We start from the raw sequence: 24,933 nt of genomic DNA on the forward strand, positions 1-24,933 counted from the left end.
TCATTCTAACCCAGGTATTCACAAAATTTTATCTCGGGGTCAAGGTTAAAATTAATCAGTCGGTCTAAGTTAAATTTTATCTCGCAGTAAGAGTAAGAATGAGCTATTACACAAAATTGAGTACGTTAATCGACAGCTCAACAGATAAAACAGCAGCAACTACAACCACCACGGCTGGCGCAGACTTAACAAACTATATAACAAAATCTCGAGATACCATGACAGGTAACTTAAATATGTCAGGTCAGCGAGTGCTATAGACCTTGAAAAAACATATTTTTCACCAATCAACGCAGATAACTCGCAGGCTGTAAGCTTTGCACAACTAAGTGCGGTCATCAATAGTAAGTTGTCAATAACTGGTGGAAAAATGACCGAAATTATGTGTAAAAATAAATTGTGAATCTTGACACCGAATACCCTCCTTGTAACATAAATAACACACAAGCGGTAAGCTATGCACAACTTAGTACGGTAGATAACAAGAAGTTGTCACTGGCTGAATGGACGGTGGCTGAAAATATAGATATGGGTGGAAAATTAATATTTAATACTCAGCTTGATAATGCAACTTTGACCAATAACGATTTTATAACAAATGTCAAGTTTGTCAAGGATAACTTTGTAACAAAATCCGTCGACACTATGGTGGGAAATCTGGGCATGAAATCGAACAAGATATTAACTACGGCAATTTCATCAGCAACATCAGATTTAACAAATAAAAATTACGTCGACGGTATGATTGCAGGGAATATTGCATCACGAGTAGCAAAATCCAGTGATACGATGACAGGTATGTTAAACATGGGCTTGAATAAAATAACAACAACTTATGATCCAGTCGCCCCATTTGATCTTGCAAATAAACTGTACGTGGACGCTGAGATAAGTGCAGCATCAACAAGTATAATTACTTCTGCAGATGCTAATTATCCTTAAAGCATCCGGAGGCATAATTACAGGTGCGATCGATATTGCTGCCAACAAGATAACTTCTACGTACGTGCCTGTTTCTGCATTTGAATTTGTCAATAAACAGTATGTGGTTAGTGTTACCCAATCGCATGAGATTGGTGTCGGTCACAGAAAATTGTGATTATTTTAGTAAGCTTGCTTGGGTTACAGACTAACGGTTAAGTTGGATTTTTTTTTATATCGCATGAGGTAATAGTGAAATACACCGGACAACAGCTGTCTTCCTCCGCGAAACATGATTATCACCTACGATAACCTTCGCGAATTTTCCGCTGTAATTGCGATCGGGCTTTTAGCTCCACTGATATCAAGGTACGTGACCATTGTCACATTACTCTCATTTATAGAGGAGACGCATACAATACAAGCAATCTGCAGTTACGGATTTAGCCAAGCGAAACACAAAATCCCTATGGTGGTTTATAAAATGCGTGGGTATTATGGTCGCCTGAAAATGCAAAGAGTCGTTGCAGATCGATTTATTGTAAAGTGCGACATTTGCTGTCCGATGTCGTTAAAGCTCAATATCAAAGGAATGGAGACATAGAAAGTGCTTGCATATGCTTCTATAACTTTATCAGTATGTCTCGGAAAAAGTAATTTTTTTAAATGTCCTACACAAAAGTAACATTCTGAATAAAACTGACTTTTCTAGCGCATGGGTAGCAAAATCCCGGTGTCGGCGGTCAGAAGAAAATGAAAAAAGCCTAAATTTTTACGACCTAACATAATATTTAGTGACATGTTTTACCCAAATTACGTAAATGACATGCTATAGTTTTTGTTAATTTAAATTCTGAACTTTAACGAATAAAATGTATAGGGGCCCCGAGTGGCCGAGTGGTCTAAAGGGCCCTCCGTTACGGATCACTGCCATTTCACCTCTGTCTGCGCCGGTTTGAGTCTCAGATTCAGCCAATGTGGGTATGTGAGAAAGCTTGCCAGTAGCTTCTCGTGGGTCGGTGGTTCTTTTTGGGGGTTCTCCCTGGTTCTTCCTCCACCATTAATACTGGCCGCCATGTATAGCCTATCGTGTGCTGAAAAATAGCGTTAAACCCCACAACAATAACAACAAAATTTATCTTCATTTCATTTTTTCCAGTGTATGCTGTACGAGTCCAAACTACTACAGTGTACTTAATAACACAGTACGAGTCCAAACTACTACAGTGTACTTAATAATGCAGTACGAGTCCAAACTACTACAGTGTACTTAATAATGCAGTTCATACAAACTACTATACTGTACTTAATAATGGAGTACGAGGCCAAACTACTATACTGTACTTAATAATGCAGTAAGAGGCCAAACTACTACTGTACTTAATAATGCAGTAAGAGGCCAAACTACTACTGTACTTAATAATGCAGCACATAAAAACAGCTGACTTAATACAGGACATTAGAGAGCTAATATGAAACCCAAATCTAGCTTGTAATAGCGTGTAGTTGAATACATATTTGCATCGTGTTAAAAAAAAAGAAGAAAAGAAAACGCGTGGATATATATGTTTCGTAAATGATAGATTTGTACGTTAAGTGGTTGTTATAAACGTCATCTAAAGTCTTGATGGTGATTGGAAACACTTTATATTTCTATTTCAGTCCCCAACAAAATGTTTAATCGTGTTTAATAAATATATAAATTACATGTTAATAACAACAAAAAAACGTTGTATAATAATGCAAATAATATATTACACTCTATGGCAAAAATAGTTGGAAGAGAAACTAAGTTTCATCAATTGAAGTATATCTGCTTATATGTAACACAGAAACGTTCTCTGTACAGAGTAATGTCTGTCCTTTGAAAACCACGCTACTTTGAGAATCTGATCGTTTAAATGATTCGAACAGTAATATCTGATAAGTTGTCCAGTAAATGATCATAGTGTGTCCCGTAAATGATCATAATGTGTCCCGTAAATGATCATAATGTGTCCCGTAAATGATCAGAGTGTGTCCCGAAAATGATTGATTACTTTTACTGAGTTTTTAGTCACCTCCAATGTTTAACTCATGATTGATACTAATAATTCATGCCTATTAATGAAGAAGCATTTCCCTTTTAAACGTTAAATCACACCTAAGGACGACGATGCAACTAACAGTTTTATGTACAATGTGAATAGTCAACCAGCTGAACTTACATATGCTTATAAACTATGCACTGAAGGATGGAAAAGACGACGGCATAAAAAATGAAAGAGTATAGGCTGAATAATGCAATGAATGACTTAAAGGAGAAAACAGGAGAGTGAACAGTTACTTTGTTCCTATTGTGGAGTTGAGCTGTGACAAACATTTAAAAATGTATGAAAAGAATAAGAGAAATAGACGCAACAAAATACAAGAATGAAACGCAGATTAAATGGTCAGACCGTTCAGGTGGCCTAAGTATTTAGAGCGTCCGCCTTGGATGCGGGAGGTCACGGGTTCGAACTCCGGCCGGGTCATACCAAAGACTTATAAAAATGTTACTAGTGGTTGCCTCGCTTAGCAATGAGAAGACAGATCCACTGGTAATTAAACTTTTATTAATGAGATCACGAAGTCAATCTGTGGACAGTTCATGCCAATCTCGTGGAAAGAAAAAGGTGTTCCGCACATTAGCTAACTCACATAGAAAGATAGAAACACTGGAAGACAAAAATGAAGAATAAAGAGAACACTAGATAGCTCTAGGAAAATTCTGCGAAGTATAGAACAGAACACTAGATAGCTCTAGGAAAATTCTACGAAGTATAGAACAGAAACAAACACTACTGACACCAAAAAGCAAACCAGACCACGTTATTGAAAGAGGCAGGTGTCAATCCAAGTAGAGTCAAAATGCTGTCATTTGTGTTGTGACTAGAATTGTCAGTATGAGATACAGGATAAGAGCAATGTTAGGACAAAACACTAAATTGAATCGTGGGAAAATGATGAAATGATTAAAACTGTTGAAATTACAAAACACTTAAGAATGCAGGCAATACAGATCAAGATCATGACAGACATCCAAGAATTTCTTCAAAGAGATGATAAGTCTAGGCTTCTACCGGGTAAAGATGATGCGGTCAATATTGGAAAGGAGAAGAAGCAAAACTATGTCTTAAATGACTACATGTACATTTTACATCTTAAGTTACCGCTCCTTTGGTCTAGTGGTTAGAGCGTCCGCCTCGGATGCGGGAGGTCGTGGATTCAATCCCCGGCCGAGTCATACCAAAGACTTACAAAAATGATACTAACAGCTGCCTCACTTGGCGCTCAGCATTAAGAGATTAGTGTTAGGGCTGGTCGGCCTGATGTCAGGATAATGTGATTGGGTGGGACATATGCTACATGTCTGCGTAGCGATATGACTGAAAAATTGTTAAAGCTAAGTTAAAAATCCTAATCACACACACACACACACACGTGTAGCTTTGAATGGAATAATGGTGCTATATGTAAGGTATCAAGAGTGGAAGCATGTAAAAATTCGAAATGGGAAAGAAAGAATGAGAACAGTAGATCCAGAATTGCCAGAATGTAAATTTATTGATGTGGTGAAGAAGCCATTTACAGAACATCAGTAAAGTCAAGGAGCAATTCTTGTCAGTAGAAGAGATGAAAATCTTCCTTTAACTCATGCCTTAGTACAGACGGAATTCAATGAGAATTATGTTTGTCAAAGTATGGAGGAAATACAATCGGCTTATTGGAACGCAACAGCTGTCACACTTCATCCAACCATAATATATTTCAAGTCGAAAATTGCACAATGAACCACAAAATTGTTCTTTTTATCATAAGTTCTACGATACAGTGCATTAATGGTGATAGCTTTTGAAAACAAACTCTTGAAAAGAACAAAAGAGCATGTCTCAGATCTGAAAGGAATCCACTTCATAACCTGCATGGGTATTATGGCCGCCAGAAAATGTCAGGAGTCGTTGCAGATCGATTCTCAGTAAAGTGCGACAATTGTTGTCCGAGGTCAATAAAGTTTAATATCAAAGGCATGTAACCATACAGAGTGTTTGAATAGTAGTATATAACTTTACCATCATGTCTCAGAAAAAGTAAAATTTTAAATTGTCTTACATAAAAATTAATTTTGAATTAAACTTGTTTTTCTAGCACATGGGTAGCAAAACCCTGTGTCCATAGTCAGAACTAAGCGACAAAAGGTCTGAATTTTTACATCCTAATATCATATTTAATGAAATGTTCTACCCAAATTACGTAGATGAAATGCTATAGTTGTTTATGAGCGGCAGAGGAAGTACCAACTAGTTCCACACGAAAGATTTGACTAAAGTACATTGTTGAAATGCGAAACAGAAATAAAGCCTGTTAATGATACCATGAGATTACATAGGGTAGTGGAGTCATCTGACCAGGGTAGTGGATATATTACATAGTGTAATTGAGATATTACACAGTGTACTTGAGATATTACACAGTGTACTGGAGATGTCTGACCAGCAAACATGTGTCTGTCCAGATTGCACATGGATAAAACATAGCTCGATGAAGAAGCCGACAGAATATAAGAAACCAGTTAGAGAAGTGAATGGAACTCTAGAACAAGAGACACAAGACAACGCGAGCAACAGATCTGAAAACCACAAAAGGAACTCAAAGAAACTGATTACGTAGTGGTATTGTATGAAAAGAAAAGATACATTGGGAAAATTGTTGACTTCGATCATAGGTCAGTGAAGTTGAAGTAACCTGAAGTGCGGGAAAATTGAGGGGCGGTTTAAATGACCTAGAGTCGAAGACAACATATAGAAGAACAGAAATACCATAATGAGGTCACTTCAGGGCCAACAAATGGAAAAATACTTAGACTGTTCACCGTACCAGAAGAGATTTCATTGCTCATGAAAAATCTATAACGGTAATCATCTGATCATTTACGAGGCAACTGAAAATTCGCATTTTGTAATCGAAAGTGCACCGGAAAGTTTAGTTTTCTGTTGACTTCGCTAAAAATAGTTGCACAGTTCCAGTTAAAACTTCGTATTTCAATTTTAAATATTTCTGGTGACATTAAAAATTCAACTTTGGCCTTTAGACACAAAATATGCGCATTATATACCAGGGAAATAGCTCTTTTTAATTTTTCTTTGTTAAACTAGTTCGTTTTGAATGTGTAAACAGTGCGAATAATGTTTTTTGTTTTTCTATTTTATGTTGGGGGATTTTCGTGTTACAATATTCGCTATTTTGCTTAGAATTTTTTTTACTTATTCTTCCATGTACAAGTAAATCATTTACGAGAAAATATATTAAGAGGTTTCGGTCTGGTGTCAGGATAATGTGACTGGCTGGGATATCTTGCTACATGTCTGCGGCATGATGCCCCAGTGCTACACATCACTATAAACTGTAACACTGCAGACATCGTAGTGATGTGACTGAACTTTTAAAAGCTACCTTAAAAGCCAAAACACACACATACACATTTACAAGACAATCTGAAGTCAGTTACGAGACATACAAAACTTTCATTGTGAAAGTACAAACGGCTTGATGGAAGTTCTAAATGGCGAGTTAATTTTAAGGTTTGAACAATGTTGATCCATTGATGCAATAATGACGTTTTATTTGTATGATGCTGGTTTGTATTGATCTTGACACTGAAGCCACACGTTTAAAGGATACGAATTTAACTTTATTGTTTTTTTTTCTTAATTTGATAACTCCCAAAAACGAATTTTCCAATGAAGGAAATGCAATGTCTTCAGTGAATTTCTTTGGATTTAAATAACCTTCGCGAAAATCGCGAAAATCCCACGTTTAAGAGCCCGTAACTTCAGTTTGGTACAACGCAGAAAAGTCAATGATGACTTGATGAATATAAAAATATCTCAGGAGTAAAACAAACCATATAGTATGGTTGTGTGCCTTTAAAGACGGAAATAGCAGAAGGAAATCGAGGGTCATGGGTGGAACGAAGTATTTGGAAGTTACGTACCTTCTCTTTTATATATTATGATAGAGAGGCTCCTATGTCAGAACGGGTCATGGGGGTAATCTAAGGTAGTTTTGTCACTCTGTATGTTTTTTTTCCTTCAGATTGTTTTTTTTTCTTTCGCAACATCAAGCTCGCGTCGAGCACCTCTGCTTGCGGCAGGAATCAATAGACGACATGGTACCGTTAACCCAGACAAGTCGAAGTTGTTAAGTAGAACAGTGTATCCCTTCGAGTATATGAACGGATGAGACAAGTTTACTGAAATTCATTTACCACCGATTGAGGCATTTCATTCATCATTCGTCGTTGTCTCGCGATGCTATTTCGGTCAACGACTACGAACATTCAAAGAATTTCTGGTCCGCTTTTGGCTGTCAAAACCTCGATGACCATCATGACCTGTATTTACGCGTTGACATGCTTCTGCTTGCGGATATCCTTGAGACATTTTGTGATACAGCTATGCGTGTCTACAAACTCGTTCCCGCAAGGTACGTTTCGTCACCTGGATATCTTGGGATACGCTGCTGTCAAAAGCCAATGTTGAGTTGGAATTGCTCACCGACATAGATTAGCATATGTTTATTGACTGTGGTATTCCTGTCGATGTTTCCATGTCGAGTCACTACTAGGCGCGCACAATCAACCCAGACGTGCATGGATATGGCCCCACTGTCACAAACAGTTACATCATGTATCTTTATTCCAATCGTTGGGCAATGATGCAACTCAAGCTTGTTAGCGGGTTTCAGTGAATCAATCCAGAAAGTGTAAACATTCATAAATGCGAGAGTAACAGAGAAGTCGGATAATTTTAAGAAGCTGACGTGCAGTATCCAGACGAGCTTCATAGCAACCACACTGATTATCGGCTGGCATATTACCATCAATGATGTGTGACTGGACATGTATGAGGCATCGCTGGTAAATGAATTTGACATCAGTGAGTACCCAAACAATCATCCACTGATTAGTAGCAAACAAACAAAAAAAGTTCTTGGTAAAACAAATAAAGATGAGTGCTCATGCAGGTCTATTAAGTAATACTTGGGACTGCACCCCAATATGATATCGATCATTGCTATTGACTACAAAACATTACGAAGGTGAAAAGATTCTGGAAAAGGGATCATCGGCATGACATGTCAGTAAGTTTGTCATCGCTTGATATCAAGCGGTGCATATTTCAAGACGGAATCGCTACTTATGTGTTTTAGCGAGTGAAAATTACAAAAGGAAGCTTGATGGTACTTCCATATCCACGGGAACAACTTGCAATTCTTCTCGCACCATTGCTCTGCTTGAAAGTTTGCTGCACGTTCATCCACAAGTGCCAAATGGTAACGTGTTTGCCGCCTCGGAGTAACAGTCCGTTATGGGATCGTAAATACATCAATGGATCGGGTCCGAAGCACGGAGTTGTTCTCCTCCTCCTCCTCTTCATCCTCTCTCTCAAACTCGTTCCCGCGAATAATCTCTCTTTCTGCATACAAATATCAGATGAAGTTGTTTCCAAGTGGGTTTAATGGCGATGGTTGTGAAACCCTTTTTATTTAATGGTCATAATCTTTTGCAAAGTCATCACATCAGGTTATAACCCAACTGTGCGTGTGGTTCCATTATTTAGTGCTTGCATGACCGATCGAAGTCGTGTTACCCACTCGTGAGCACTCTGAGACTGCCTTGATGATTACTGCTGCACCCACTGATGTTATCATGCGTGACGACCTGATAGCGATCTGGAAAATGCCGTGGTGGACTGTGCAATCCTAATGACCTTGCTGGTCGATTTAAATCACATTGCGGATCGGTTCGCGTGAGCATTGATGCTCCAGAAGTCATTAATTAGGTCGCATCGATTAGTCAGAGGTTGCACACCAATGACATTATGGACCTGGATACGTTTCGCGCCTTGATCCATTAACTTGTTGAAGACATCAATAATGTATACAACACGGATGATAAATTCTGACACACCTTCTGTTTTACTTGAAATCCTGTCTTCTATGCAGTATGTTGTTGCAAACGCAACTCTGGACGTTTCCTTGATGATCATGATCTCATCAATTACCACGTGAAAATGTTGCACCCTAGAGATCGCACGTGTATCGTTGCCAAATTATCGCAGTTCATCTAATATTCGATCACGGTCGTTTGGGAACTTTCCTGCGAATAGTCCATTTGTTTTCGTTGGAGTGCGGTCGAGAAGGTACCTGACACGTTGTTGAATTTTTCGCAGGCGCGTATGAGCTAGGATCAAATCAATGAAGAGCTCCGATGGAGGGTCTCATTGGTGACCAGGAAAGATTCTAAAATTTACATTCACAAACACGAGCCCCCACTTAGCTCTTCCATCTCGATCGAAGCTCCAGCATACACAGTTTATAATCCTTGAGAACATTTAGTTGAATCTGATCCTGCTTTTGACTGGACGCGTCTGTGTTACGAAATTGAAGCAAATAAAATTACCAATATTACTCGTACAAAGCTAGGTATCTATTCAAGGAAGAGTCCAATGAATTTTAGGTTTATGACGCATTTCTATTTTCTTCAATTTGAAGCATTCTTGGAAGTTCAAGGAAATCTTTTGCAAGTCAACCATGCTGTTACGTTTTAAAAATGCAATGTTCTGACACGAAGTGAGTGTTGCTCTGAGTAAAAAGCAGCTCGCTAAAAAACCCAAACAATACGGAACGATCGAAAATTCACATTGAAGCGTTCTCGGAGAAGCTCGTTGGAATTATTCTTCTGTAGTCGACCCAAAACGCAACTTTATCAGCTTCATACCGCCAAAAGAAAGAGCACCTCGGTGACATTAAAGTTATCAGAGTCAGAAGTGACATAAATACCAAACACCCGCAGAATATTTTCATTGTGCAATGCCATTCCAGCCATGTTAGCATCTGCGACTCCGACGGTTGCAAAAGCAGCTGTGTTAGGGGCCGTCAGAACTCTGAAAAAGCGGAGGATGCATATAATATGGAAAATGTATTCGATTATTCCTCGTGGGAGTCAAAAGTGGAAGTGATATCGCCGTTCATGTCTCTGTTGACTAATTTTGATTTTCTTGCGATGTGATGTCTGTCAAATATTTCAGAGGTATCTTTTTGCGGGATGAAATAGTATCAATGATTTGATCCAAAAGAGAAGCTGGCATCATAAACCTGAATTCAACAACATGATCTCGAATTCATTGTGTAGCATACTTGGTAACGCCTGGACATCTTTTATATTTTGACTCCCACGAGCTTGCACCTCAATTGAAGTTAAGTATTTAACTCGAAGCGGCAGACGACCAAGTTTTATTCAATGCAGTCGTCGCCAAATTGGCTTAACGGTCTCATATGCGAACTTCTTGTTGACAAAGCGTTCTTGAGCGTTCACAAACCTTTTAAACACTTATTGATTTTAACGTGTCCCTTAGAACGTACGCTTTATAAGATACGAAATGCCTACTAATATTTTCGCCCGACGAAGCGCTGATGTAGATCTCATCAGATTTGTCACCATTAGCCAGGTTGTTATTGACGTCGAAACGGCTGAGCTTCTTATTTTTAAAGATCGTACTAGAAAACTGTGAACATACAATTTGGACATTCAAGATATTGTTGTGGAGCTCCTAGGCGCTGTCGCAAAGAAACTGCCCAAAATCAACGTAAGTGGATAAATCAAAGACTCTGGTATGTCGATTGATTTATCAATATATTGATCCAGACGAAGGTGTGGTTAAACAATACATGGATGCTAGTATTGCACGTTTACCCTGACCACCACGCGTAGTAACTTCATTGTAATATTAACAAAGAAGGATTTGAAAAGATATGATGATAATAAAGTACATGATCGACTTCTTTTCACTAATGTCAGAGATGCTTTTGATGCACCTCAGCCTAATATATTGAAGTGCGTCCGTTTGGGTCGCATTTGTTTCTTATAAACGGATGTATAGACATATTGGGTGTGATGAAAATAATGATAAATATTTACTGGCGTCATATATTAATAACGTGATACAGAAGACTAAAGAGAATTTTATATTTACGATATCATTATCATTAGTCTCCTGAGATGCGATTTGACTAAAAATCAGATCACTGTTCGATGTGAACATCTGACAGCGATCACTTAGGGGCCGTGTACTGATGACCTTTGAATTAGGCAATGGAAAGGCAGCTTTCAAAAAGTTGAAAATAAATTAAATCTTTCTACTCACCTTGATGATTTTCAGTCATACTACTTGCTCTCACCAAATGCTAACGTATCAGACAAATATGATTGGCTGATGGAATTAGCTATAATGGTAATATCATAGATCACCAGAACTTGAAGCGGTCGCTCTCAGATCTTCACGTAAGACAGTAGAGATTTGATTTTAATTAGACTGCCTGAGATCACGTCTAGTTTGAATGGCTCAATATCTGTCTGAAAAGGGCGACTAACCATCTTTGTAGTTTAAAATTAGATTTATCATTACATGTAAGTGATGGATTGTTTTCGTGGTGTCGCGACGAGATATTGAATCAGCCGACCAATGATTTTGTTCCACTTGTAGACGTATATCTGCGTTAGATATGCCTTTATGTTTTTCTGTGTTTTGTGATTATTCACACAGAACATATAAACAGTTACACAACTCTCTTTCCAAATTCAAAGTAAAATAGCACATCAAGAAAAAATGACACGCGCCTTGTTGGATTTTAACTCGAGTCATCCGTCACGGGAGGAGGATATATTTACGCTCGGCCAAGTAAGCATCTTATAAATAACTTCAGATTTCACGGTTATCTTTTTATCGATGCGGCAGTGAAATTATTTATCGTATTCACTCCATGAATAATCACAATTATTTACTTGGAACATCCAGTAGTTCACGTCCAAGCACAAAACAAAAACTAATAGTTGGAACCACTCTGATGTACCACTATCAACTCGAAACGAGTTTTATGATCGTAATAACACGTGAAAATATCCGGTCGCTGATTGCACGACCAGGTGCGAAAACACATGGATTGTATCAATAACGTTGAGTTGCAATTACAGATAAATCCACTCCGGATGCATACACCTTTGATCATGCTAAAGCAACATTGACTCAATCAAGAAGAGAAAAATCTCGACAGTAATTTAACAAGGCCGTACTTGTCAGTGTAACTGGTGTGGGGCAGAGGCGAGAACGATCGTTTCAGACACCTCCCAATGGGGTAATTGGTTTGCTTTTATATGAACTTGGAGTTAGGCCAGAGAACATAACAATCGCCAGTCTTAAATATTTCTCATGCAGAGATTTTCTATAATTGTTTGATAGGTGTACCAGTAAAAAAGAATGCTTGATCGTGTGCGTGTTGAGCCTGAACGTGATTAATCCTTAGTCGAACAAATATACTGAACATTTACACTATTAATGAAAGAATGATGATAGATTTTCAGTGTTACTGACGCAAAGAATGATCGAAGCGGAACAACAGATGCGACACGCAAAAAATCAAGTGTGTGGTCGTCTATGCTATTTGCCAAATAGCCGCGGCAGGTCATCAATACTATTTTCCAAATAGCTGTGGTAGGTCATCAATGCTATTTGCCAAAAAGACGCGGCAGGTCATCAATGCTATTTGCCAAATAGCCGCGGCAGATCATCAGTGCTATTTGCCAATAGTCGCGGTAGGTCGTCGATGCTATTTGCCAATAGCCGAGGAAAATGGCATGAACTACGACTGCGGAAACTATTACAGGCACACTAATAGACCAGTTTCTGTTAGTATCTATACTTGTAATTCATAAGTAGATTTTGCTTCAATGTACCAAATTCAAAATGGCCAGATTTTATGGTTGCATATAGGAGAAACTGCCAGGTTGCCCATCGTCCATGTCAAATGACCTTATCGGGAAGCATCTCTACCTGAAAATAACGCTCTCGGGTTATCTAACAAAATCTCAGAATTCTAAAACGAGGCAGTAACTGCTGAGAGAATTACAATCAAAATGTCAGAACATGAAAAGTATATTGAATATAGCTTAGAGTATTTACCGTGATTAACCGTCAAACAGTTAAAAGAAACTTAAATCTAATTAGTGTCAGCGGACAAATGGCCGTACTAGCCTCGCGTACCTACGCAATAATTTGCGGAAAGAATACGCCATTTGTTATCTTTCTTTTTTTCTTACAATAATAAAACAATAGAATATTGTTTTTAAATTAAAGTACCAAAAACTACAGAATCATGTTACGTTATATTAAAATACCAAAGCTATAGAATAATGTTATTTTAAATTACATTACTAAAATTATAGAATGTTTTTATCAAATTAAAATACCAAAACCATATAATAAAGTCATTTTAAATTGCAATATCAAAAGTGTAAAATAAAGTATTTATTAAATTAAAATACCAGAATAATAAAATAGTGCAATTTTAAATTAACATTGCTTAGATAATTGCCACACTTAGATCCAGGACTTTGAAAATCTGTCTATCATGTGAACGTTTTCAGTTGTGTGTGTGTGTGAGTGTGTTTTGGATTTTTAACGCAGCTTAAACTTTTTTCAGTCATATCGCTACGATATCTGCAGTGTGACAGTTTATAATGATGTGTAGAGCATCATGTCACAGACATGTATCATCATGTCCCACCCGGTCACACTATTTCGACACCAGGCCGACCATTCCTAACACTAATTCTTAATGCTGAGCGCCTAGCTATGAAGCTTTTAGTACCATTTCCATAAGTCTTTGGTATGACATAGCCGGGGTTTGAACCGGCGACCACCCGCATCCAAGGCGGTTGCTCTCACCATTAGGCCACCGGAGCGGTATGCTATATCAGTAGTAGCAGGTTTGATTGGCAGCGCCAATGAAATTATCTCCTCAGGACTGCATTCGCGAATATATGCCTATTCAGAACTTCTTGCAGAGAAACAAAGCGGTCTCAATACAGCTATGTACCGTTATAACGCGGGAGTTGGGGATCTATAAATGCCGACCGCGTTATGTACCAAACAACTGAATAGCGAAATTGATAAAAAGTGTTGAGTGTACTTGTAGTTGGCATAAGAGGAGGGGTGTAAACAAAACGCCAGTTAACTGAATAGTGTGACTGTTAATTTATGTAAATTGTTTTTCTTTTCACTGTTTGGTATTTTTACATGTAAATATGTCCGATACTATTTTGAAAGGTCAGTAAAAATACATCAAGTTTTCGATTGTTTTATTTCAACCTATTGCCACACATGCTAGATCAGATCGCGAGTAACATTAAAAACAGTGATATTATCACTTCATTTTAATAAATAATTTTGCCAGTTATACTTTCTATCTACAGCTGCATCAAGTTTAAGGTGATTAAATATGTTATAATCACTTGCCAAAAAATGATTTTATTTAGGCTGCTCTTGGAGGCGATGCAGTCAGACGTTAAAAGCTTTATTCTTATTTAATAAAGCTCACAATCGTATATTGACCATTTCAACACCTATGTAGATCTGTAATAAGTGCTCTGAGTAATGTCATTTTTTAAACAATTTTAATCACTAAAACATCTAATTTTCCGTTCATAATATCAGTTAAATACAATTATTAGCTAGTGGGTGACGACACATTATGTTTAGCACGCTAAAGGCAATTCAAGAACACGGAATAACAGAAAAATGACAGACTTGCAAACACGTATGTAATCCACTTATAATCCAACCATGTCCAAAACAAGCATATTTGTTTACAAAAAGTATTAGTCCATATTGAATTAACACTGTTAACGATGTGCGTTTCCTACTGGAAGTATTTGGTGATTTTAGGTTCTTTGAGGCAGAATTTTTCTAAGTCTGTGATATTTCTCATCTTCATAATTTCAAGGGCTCAATGCCATAGCTCTCTAGCCACATCAGTCCTTATTCTAATGTAAATATTGCTTCAAACACAGCATGTGGTATTTCCAGCGCGTCCTCATGGTCACTGTCAACAGCAGATTCTACTTCCTGTTGATCGGAATCTAAATTATCTCTTTTGGCGCTAAGAAAAACCGTACATATATCAGCATTAGTCTTACATTCAACAGTGGAGCAGTCCTCTTCTTTTTTGATCCAGCCCTGACTATCGTCAAACGAGTTAAAATGACCCAGTAACACAATTTCAGCCTTTCCAACATCCTCCTCCATGAATCCCTTGGAACCACAATCGTACTGACCGAATAGGTTTTCTTTTTCCTGGACGTATTCATTGAAAGATTAATTGTCTTAATTCACTCGTAAATACTAACAAGACTAAACTCATTTCTAATATGATTTAATTGTAAAGTTGTAAAGTGACACTTAATTGATTGAATAGACTTTATTTGTACTGTAGCTACATTATGCAAATAAACATCAATTTCTTCTGAGCTTCGCTGCAATGGATTACCGAAAGCGGCGACAAGTTGAAAAGGCATGCTGCCACTAATCCTCTCTGTGATTGTTGCCTTCTAGGTGTCAATAAACATTCTCTGTAATCAGTGAACTATGTACATAAATCAAGTCACTGATCTACTAGGGTTGCTTTAGTGCTAAAGGAAAATTAGATAGTCATGTGTACTTTAGCCAAATACAGTAGTTACTACGGACCTGTGGTAATAATAGCTTATGGGGAATTTTGTGTGTCCAATAACCTGTTAGGAATATGGCTGATTAGAGTTAAACTATGACTGTAAAACCATGTTCTGGTAATGATCCGAATGATTTTTTTCTGGCAGACTCATGGGGGGGGGGGGGAGGGATCCCAAAAATGAGGTATATAATTTTTTTTAATATAAATCTTTCAGCTTATAATAAGTAGAATATTTTAAAAAAAAATTTATAATTATAATTTTGATTTTGATGTCTAAAGCGCTACTGCGTTATATCCGGAATTGCGTTATTGTGAAACGCGTTAAAAAGGGGGAGCTTACGATTATTAAGCTGTACTCGAAGGCTACTGATGCTAAAATGATAAGCATGGGTGATTTCGACACCGTATTGGTGGAAATATAAAAAAAAAAACTGGTGGCTGTAAGCATAGATACAGAGCAAGAGCATTAACGATTATGATTTTCAGACAGTTAAATCGAGTAGCTGTTCGCATGTTTGCCATTGCAAGTTGAATAATCATTACTCGTTTGATTTCGCAACTGAATGATGAAATAGTATGATAATAGCGGTTTTGTTGATTACTAATCTTGGCTGAATATTCTACCACAAACAACTTTCCTCATGCACTGGCGCATGTGTGTAATGTTCATATGTGGGCACGTGTGCGTAATATGAAGACAAAGTCATGGGAGTAAAAGCCTTTAACCGATATCAATAATGATTATTTAAAACTTCTATTATCATACTACTCCCTTCAAGACCTTTCCTACTTTTACAAATTGTCTTTACAGGACTAAAGTACAACACACTACATGCAGGCGTCACGTAACAATATGGAGTAACCTTCTTAACTGTGAAATATAACATTACGGGGCATAATGCTATATAGCATTATAGCATTATAGCATAGTAACAGTCCCTTTAGACCTTTAATACCTTCCAAATATTTTTAAAAAAATGAAACAACTCTCTTTAAGACCTTTCCTACCATTAAAATAGTCTTTTAAGGATTAAATTCCGAAAATGGCAAAATGGAATGCAGGCATGATGTATCAACTTAAAATTATCCTTCGTAACTGTGCCATTACTGTTCAATATGTAAATGCCATAAATAAATTATTACCTAGTGACTATCCCTTTTACACATATTTCTGTGCAGCGTTCTTAATTAGTTAGTTTTGCCCGTCACCCCTGCCGGGGTATAGGCCGCCCACGAAAGATCGCCAAAGGCTTCTGTCCTGTGTCATCCCTTCAAGCTGACTCCAGGTGTGACCCATCTTAGTGATGTCCGCCTCAAGCTCGCGTCGCCAGGTGTTTCTTGGTCGTCCCCTTCTACGCTTGCCTTGAGGGTTCCATTTCAATGCCTGTCTGGTAATGTTGGTTGGCGGCTTGTGTAGGGTGTGTCCTATCCAACCCTACCTTCTCTTCTTTATCTCGTCCTCTACTGGAAGCTGGGAGGTTCTCTGCCACAGGTTGGTGTTGCTGATGGTGTCTGGCCAGCGGATCTGAAGAATTCTTCTTAGGCAGCTGTTGATGAAGGTCTGAACTCTCTTTACGGTCGACTTGGTGGTTCTCCAGGTCTCTGCTCCATACAGTAGGACTGACTTCACATTGGAGTTGAACATTCTGATCTTGGTAGTTAAGGAAATTTCATTGGAGCTCCAGATGTTCTTGAGCTGTATGAAAGCTGCTCTCGCTTTTCCGATCCTTGCCTTGACATCTGCATCTGTGCCACCCTGCTGGTTGATAATGCTGCCCAGGTACGTGAAGGACACCACCTCTTCCAGGGGACTTCCCTGCAGTGTGACTGGGTTGTTAACTGGCGTAATTGATCTTGAGGATCTTGGTCTTGTCTTTGTGGATGTTGAGGCCAATCTGTGCTGATGTGGCTGCCAGTATGTCGGTCTTGTCCTGCATTTGCTGCTGACTATGGGACAAGAGTGCTAGGTCATCGGCAAAATCCAGGTCCTCAAGTTGACTCCACAATGTCCACTTGATCACATTTCTCCGCCCATTGGTGGACGTCTTCATAATCCAGTCGATGGCGAGAAGGAAGAGAAACGGCGACAGCAAGCAGCCTTGCCTCACGCCATGCTGCACTAGGAAGCTGTATGTGTACTGTCCTGCATGAATGACTCTGCAGGACATTCCGTTGTAAGTGTTTTTGATCATGTTCACCAGCTTGGTTGGGATGCCATAGTGGCAAAGAAGTTTCCAGAGTGTCTCTCGGTCCACGCTGTCGAATGCCTTCTCATAATCGACAAAGTTGATGTAGAGTGAAGAATTCTACTCCAACGATTGCTCGACTATGATGCGAAGAGTAGCTTTTTGGTCCGTACACGATCTGTTCTGCCGGAAGCCCGCTTGCTCATCTCGTAACTGTGGGTCAACGGCCTCCTTCATCCTCTCCAAGAGGACCCGATTGAAGACTTTCCCTGGTACTGATAAAAGTGTGATTCCTTTGTAGTTGGAACAGTTGCTGAGGTCGCGGCGTTCTTAATCAATCTTTTAATTCAGTCTTTACCAACAACGTATTCGGCAACATACTTATTACAAATATAATACAGTAAAAAATAATATCAGAGGTCAAATATAACTGAGTAAATAAATAAATAATAAATAACAATCATTAAATCAACAAATGCTTAAATATATTATGCTATTAACTATTTTTAACATAAAATTGAAATCTAAATTTTTTAAAACAAAATATGCCAAAAAGTAGAAAAATGAGACTAAAGACATTTTTAAAACCAAATGTCAAATAATTAGATATCTGAGATATGTACTAAATTTGAACAATATGAATGGACAAGTAATTCAGGTTGACTCATTAACTCACTTTATCTCGGTCTAACCATTTCTAGCGCATAACTGCATTTAGATGGTTGCTAAATAAGAAGTTAGTTTGTAAAAGTTCTTTATTCTTATACATAATGTAAATTCAAAGCACACACACACACACAGAGGCAAGCGCGCGAAATCAGTAGCTTACTAACTCGAGAGGGCGGAGGGCGGTTGCTCCTGGCGCCAAAACCCCATAGAGCCTTCATCGTCGCCCCGGGCGCCATTTACCCTTACTACGCCACTGCACGAGATCTCCAAAGTAGCCTTCTGATAAACTCAGAACCAATCTCCATTTTCTTGAGATAGAGTGCAACAATTTGAAATTCCAAGTTGTTGTGCATAATTCTCGAGAAATGGTTTATTTCAAGTTGTCGCCCAATATCAACAACCGTATGGAAATGTCACATTACTAGCTTAAATGTCATTGCAGATCTAGATGTGAACATCAAGTGTTACCCGTCGCAGAACAAGGTAAGATCATGTTTATAGTTCCACCATGTAATATGTCGACACTGATGTGCATGAATCCTGCAAATCAGGGTCTACAATTTGTTAGTTTTTGTAAAAGGCGTACTGAGAGGGCTCATATTCCGTACTGTACCCAAGTCGTTTCGTACCCAGTGGAAATTGGTCGTTTCGTACCCATTAATTTACAAGGTCAAATATACAGCATTGCTTAATAAGTCCAATCTTTTTTCTTAAAGCATGCAAAAATCTGCAGAAAATATTGGCTGCCCACATCGGTGCGATCTTTTTTAAACGGGGCTGAATGCAGATAAAACAGTGTTGCTTAATTAAGTTTCTCTTCTCCAAGGACCAATTCTGGTGTTAATTTCAATTTTTATCGCGTGATTTTAAAGGTGTTGAACGTGGTATACTATACGGACCGCCAAGCCATTTTTGGGTACACTGCCGACCGCATTAGCGTCCTTGTGCAAAGTTTTGGTTACTTTCACCGATCACAAGAAACTAACAACGATAAAAACTTTTAAGGATTTGTAGTTCTACAACCCTAACCACCCCACTCTGTCAAAAGTGAATGTCATAATGGTCGTGTAGGCGCGTTTACTTATGTTAAATTGAAAATTAATCATTTTAAACTTTAATGCTGATGATGTTCGTCAGTCGGTGTCAATGAGGACCATTCAATGTCATCGATTCACTGGGGGTGGGAGATAACTGATCAGTCTGATACGGGCCCTGAAGAGTCTGTTGCAGTGGGGATATGGGTGTACATGTTGCTGACAGGGAGTTGTGGAACTGCTGTTCCTGGATTTGCGCAGATCACGTTTCTCAGCTGCGTCCAGCAGTCTTTTCTGCTTGAAGGCTGCTGCACAGGCAATGACTTGACTTTGCCAAGCAGATCGATCAGCAGCGATACTCTCCAGCTGTCAGGATCAATGCCTAAGTTCTTCAGCAAGGCTTTGGGTGTCCTTGTAACTCTTTTTTGGACTACCGTGAGATCTCATGCCTTGCTGTAGCTCTCCATAAAAGAATTTCTTATGTGGGCTTTCTGCCGGCATGCGGACATCATGGTCAGGGAATTATCAAGGATACACTTTGCTATGATGACATTTGCACCATTACGTTAGAATGACAAACATAATAAAATAGTATTAGGATACAGGTACAGCATGTAATCTAGAACAGACGGAGTGAAGCCATCAGATAATCAAGACGTATTTAAGTTATTCTAACCAAGGTTTATAACTATTAAAAAGGGAACTCGCTGATATAATTTAGACATTATTAAAATAAGAGGCAAAGATTAAATTCCATTGAAAATAATGGCATTCATTGAAAATAAATATTTAATAAACAGTTACAATGAACTGTCTGCTTTTGATGGATGGAGACAAAACTTATGAGGGAAAGTAGAACATAATATGTTATATGATGTAACAGTCGTGGGCTGCATGAATTTCTTACCATCTTGGGCACCATGCAGATGACAATATCATCTCATGTTTGGTAACTTTCAGACAAGCGAGTCTGCTATAATGACTGACAATGGTGACCACTAAACGGCATCAGCAACAGCAAACAGCGATTCTGCAATGATCAGTAATAATAGTCCGACATATACAGGGCTTAAGTAAACACTTGCAATGGAAAATGACGTGTGTGGGGTGGTATATTTGAATTTTGGTGCGAATGTTAATCACGATGAATTATAATCTCAATTAGGTAATTTAACAATTCAAAATGTGATCGAATAATGTGGTAACCACCATGTTGTGAAATCTTTGTTGCTAACAGTATTGTTCTAAGGTACACATTTCTATCTTTTAAATAACTTATTTATTTCGAAGACTCATATTAAATAGGTTTTCCAGGTGACAAGTTTTGGGGCGGTTTCTCCAACCACTCTGGGGCAACTTCTCCAGATACGTTGGGGCAAGTTCTTCCAGGGCAAGTTCTCCATGGGGCTAGTTCTCCATCAGAGTTGTGCCTTCCACGGCATGGTGTGGGTGCTTGTCATGCTGGCCTGAGTGAGCACCTCTGTGTTCGGTACTGTCATGAAAACAGTATTTATTCACACACATTCTGGGTACACATCAATAAGCTTCCATGATGGATTGTGGCACCCCTCCCCCTCAGGGAGCAGTCCCTATCTAATGTAGCAGCTACTATAATTTATTTTCTGTAATTTTGCATCATTTTCATGGCTGAATTTTTCAATGCAGGATGATATTTTATGTTTTATATATGTTTGTTTTCACTGATGCCTGTGCTTGTGTTCTAGGCTTGATACTTTGAATTTTAAAATTACTTAATTATTTAGTGTCAAGCCAGACTCTTCATATTATGTTGTATATACTGTATATATTGTATATAACAGATAGAATGCCTCAAGGTTGATTAGTAGTTCTGTAACTAATTGAGTTACCTTCTTTAAATAAAGTCTTTATTATTATTATTATTATTACTAAGAGGAGCAGTTATTAGAACTAGCAAGCAAACTATGATACCACACAGGTATCTTTTCCTGCCATCTGATTTTCAGTAGTTTTCTCAGGGAGCTCATATGAAAGTGGTTCAGTTTTTTAACATGGTGGCTATACAAGTCCAGGTCTTGCAAACATAGAGGAGGGTGGCGAGAACAACTGCTGTGTAGAATTTGAGTTTGGTGGCAAGCTTGATGCATCTCCTATCCCAGACATTTGAGCGGAGTCTGCCAAATGCTACACTAGATTTGGCAATCCTGGTGTTGACCTCATCATGTATTGGACTGCTTGTGAAAGGATGTTGCCAAGGTATGTGAACCTGTCTACATTTTTGAGCTTTTGGCCATTGACAGTGATGGATGGTTCCAGGTAATCTTCTCCAGGAGCTGGCTGATGCAGAAGCTTGGTCTTGCTGGCAGAGATGGTGAGTCCGAAGTTGGTGCATGCTGTGGAAAAAGGTCTGTGCTCTGCTGCATGCCTGCTTCTGTACTGGAGTTGAGGGCACAGTCATCTGCAAACAGGAGGTCGTGAATGTTCTCACCTTTGACTTTGGTTTTCGTTTGAAGCCTCCTCAGGTTGAACAACTTCCCATCCAGACTGTATCGGAGACCAACTCCCACATAACTGCCCTTGAAAGCATCCTTCAACATTGCGGAGAACACGAGGCTGAAGAGAGTGAGGGCTAAGGCACATCCTTGTTTCACACCATTTGTAACTGCAAAGGGTTCAGAATAGTTACCCTGGTCCTGGACTCTGGCAAGCATGCCATCATGAAAATGTCTCACCATTTCAATGAAGGCTTTTGGACATCCAATTTTGGCCATGATCTTCCAAATTCCTTCACGGCTGACAGTGCCTTAGTCTGGTCCACAAAGGTGGTGTATAGCTGGACATTTTGTTCAAGACACTTTTCTTGCATCTGTCTGGCAGCAAAGATCATGTCGATGGTGCCTCTTTCCTTTCTGAAGCCACACTGACCTTCTGGCAGTAGGCCATGATCAAGGTGCTCTGTGAGTCTGTTTAGCAGTAGCCTGGTGGGGACCTTTCCTGCGAGGCAGAGTAGAGAGATTCCTCTATGTTTGATAAAGGATTGTCTATTGCCTTTGCGTTTGTAAATGTGGATGATGAATGCAACCTTGAATTCCTGGGGTATGCGTTTCTGCTTCCACATCCCACAGAAGATCTCTGTTAGTCTTTTCACCAGCTTAGGCCCACCAGACTTGTTGATCTCAGCTGGGATGGAGTCTGCTCCTGGAGCTTTCCCACTAGACAGGAGTTCAGTGGCCTTATGAGTTTCCAACACTGTTGGAGGGTCAGCCAATCTCTCATTGATCTCCACCTGGGGTAGACGGTTGATCGCTTTATCGTTGATGGAAGAGGGTCTGTTGAGGAAACCATCAAAGTGTTCTGCCCAGCGATGCAGTATCTTCTCGGTTATGAGAGTGCTGCCATCAGAGCTCAAGAGTGGAGCTGTTCCTGATGTTATTGGGCCATGAACATCACGAAGAGCACTATAGAAATTCTTTATGTCGTGTCTGCCAGCAAAGGACTGAATATCATCAGCCTTTTCCTGCATCTCGCGTGGTTTCTTCTGCACATCTTGGTGGACTCTGCTGAAGGTAACTTTCTTTGCAGTGGACTAGGGGTCACTGTTGTATGTACGATGGAGACTAGGCTTCTCCTCTAGCAGGGACTGTATTTCTTCACAGTTCTCGTCAAACCAGTCTTGGTGCTTACATGCAGTGATGCCAAGGGTTTCAGATGAAACCAGTCTTGGTGCTTACATGCAGTGATGCCAAGGGATTCAGATGTAATAGAGTACACCAGATGTTTGAAGACCGCCCAGCATTTCTCTGCATCATTGGTATCAGAGTCTGCAGTTTCTAGCTGGCTTGTCAGAGTTTCAGACAGAGCTTGCTCAGTGTTGCAGACTTTCAGCCTGGAGATGTTGAGTTGTTTTGGGACTTTAATTCCCTGTGGATGTCTGAGAGGTTGAATTCTAAGATTCATCTTGGAAATCAGTAGCCTGTGGCCTGTCCAGCAGTCAGCACCACACATGACCATGGCCACATGGACATCCTGCCTCTCATTCCTATGGACTAAGATGTAGTCAATCAGATGCCTATGCTTAGACTGTAGGTGCATCCAAGTTGTTTTATTATGGTTAGGCAGACGGAAGATGGTGTTTGTGATCATGAGATCATATTTTGTACACATCCTCAAGAGCAGATGTCCATTACTGTTGCAGTTGCTTATGCCATGTCTGCCAATAACTCCCTCCCATGAGGTGTCTGACTTTGGTACTGAAGCAATCAGAGCTTCCAGATCCTGGTAGAACTTGTCTTTGGCTTCCTCCAAGTTGGTTATGCTTGGCGCATAAATACTAATGGGTGTAGCTTGCTTTTTTCCATGTAAAGGTAGCTTCAGCATTATTAGCTGGTCATTAATTCCCTTTGGTAAAGTGGAGAGCTTATTCACCAAACTCGACTTGACAGCAAAACCAACTCCAGACTCATGATGTTCATCGTTGCCACATCCACTCCAGAAAAAGGTGTAGCCAGCTCCAACTTCAGTCAACTCCAGGCCCTCATTGGACAAGCGAGTTTCACTAAGGGCTGCAATCTCTATCTTGTAGCGAGTAAGTTCTCTTGCAATCAGGGCAGTTCTTCTCTCCGGTCTGTCAGCCTCTGCATGATCCAATAGAGTGTGTGTATGTTCCACGCACCAAGAGTGAGAGTGGAACCTTTCAGGTTTTCTTTGTGTTTCGACCGCAAGAATGGGATTCCCTCCAGCCGCAGTAAGCTGGGCGGGGTAGTTGAAGCAGTTTTTTTAGGGCACCTTTTTTAGCCCCTTCATCAGGCCACAGAGGTTAGCAGCATTTTCCTGAAGAGGTCTGCTTAGTTGCTCAGACGGCTGCCGACAGCCGTTTTTGCTTCAGGTCAATGGAAGATGACCCAATGGCTTGAGCCACCTGTGTGCAGGTCCATCTCTATGGCTGCCAGTGCATCCACACCTGCCACGTCGTAGCTCGCCCATTGCTGTAGGACTTGGGCACAGGTGATGACATAAATGACTTGGGCATGAGTTGGATTAAGGTGAGGGAGAGTTGCGCTGCATCAGCCTCACTCTCTCATCCAGGTCCCACTTTGTCCAGTTGCAAGACATAGTAAAAAACAGCTGGAATGGAGACTGGATGCAATGGATGACCATAGCATCCTATGTGTCTTACTATGCTCTTAGCGCTCCACATCACTTTGCTGGGTCTCTCTTCCTGCCCGTTGACTAGCTGGTGGTTCCTCCACACAGTCTGCCGGTTCCAGTCTTCACATGCAATGGGTGACAATCCCTAACTCACAGAGGGTTTGAGACCTGTCGATTACCCTCAGCCTGGTTAAACCTGTCAGTCAAAGCCATTGCCTGTGGTCTGTCAGTCAAAGCCATTGCCTGTGGTGTGGCCACTGCGCATGCTGCAGCTTCTTGGAGTCACAGGTGAGAATTGAGCACCAAATGGGGACCAAAGGTGGACTAGATACCTCCAAGGGAGTATGACTGCTACCACCACCAGAGGTACTACCCCTCCATGAGCACCCCTTAAACTTTAATGCTATAAT

General features: G+C 39.7%; 2 protein-coding genes across 4 annotated transcripts in view; one reads left to right on the forward strand and one right to left on the reverse strand.

Moving 5' to 3' along the window:
• Nucleotides 1-14,816: 14,816 nt before the first annotated feature.
• LOC149777592 (uncharacterized) lies at nucleotides 14,817-24,763 on the reverse strand. The gene is made up of 5 exons (XM_089941410.1): nucleotides 24,692-24,763; nucleotides 23,060-24,124; nucleotides 22,424-22,913; nucleotides 21,736-22,016; nucleotides 14,817-15,131 (listed from the first exon to the last, which is right to left on the reverse strand). Exons 1-5 carry the CDS (start codon nucleotides 24,761-24,763, stop codon nucleotides 14,817-14,819), a joined length of 2,223 nt encoding a protein of 740 aa, XP_089797536.1.
• LOC149777593 (rabphilin-3A-like) overlaps nucleotides 18,748-24,933 on the forward strand; it is a 149,358-nt gene continuing 143,172 nt past the window's right edge. For all 3 annotated transcript variants that reach the window (XM_089942235.1, XM_089942234.1, XM_089942236.1), the window contains exon 1: nucleotides 18,748-18,845. The gene's annotated coding sequence lies outside the window, so the exon portion shown is untranslated. The remainder of the gene's footprint in view (nucleotides 18,846-24,933) is intronic.

The sequence above is a fragment of the Sinohyriopsis cumingii genome, chromosome 18 (genome assembly GCF_028554795.1).
Source record: "Sinohyriopsis cumingii isolate HCF-2022 chromosome 18, ASM2855479v2, whole genome shotgun sequence".
In the NCBI taxonomy this organism is placed as follows: Eukaryota; Metazoa; Mollusca; class Bivalvia; order Unionida; family Unionidae; genus Sinohyriopsis; species Sinohyriopsis cumingii.

Excerpts from the sequence above, each read along its gene's own strand:
- LOC149777592 (XM_089941410.1), bottom strand. The coding sequence starts at position 24,763 with ATGGCTTTGACTGACAGACCACAGGCAATGGCTTTGACTGACAGGTTT. Across the intron at positions 24,125-24,691 it reads AGGCTGAGGGTAATCGACAG|CTTACTGCGGCTGGAGGGAA; the intron begins GTCTCAAACCCT and ends TACCCCGCCCAG. Across the intron at positions 22,914-23,059 it reads AACCCTTGGCATCACTGCAT|AAGAAACCACGCGAGATGCA; the intron begins GTAAGCACCAAG and ends CAAGATGTGCAG.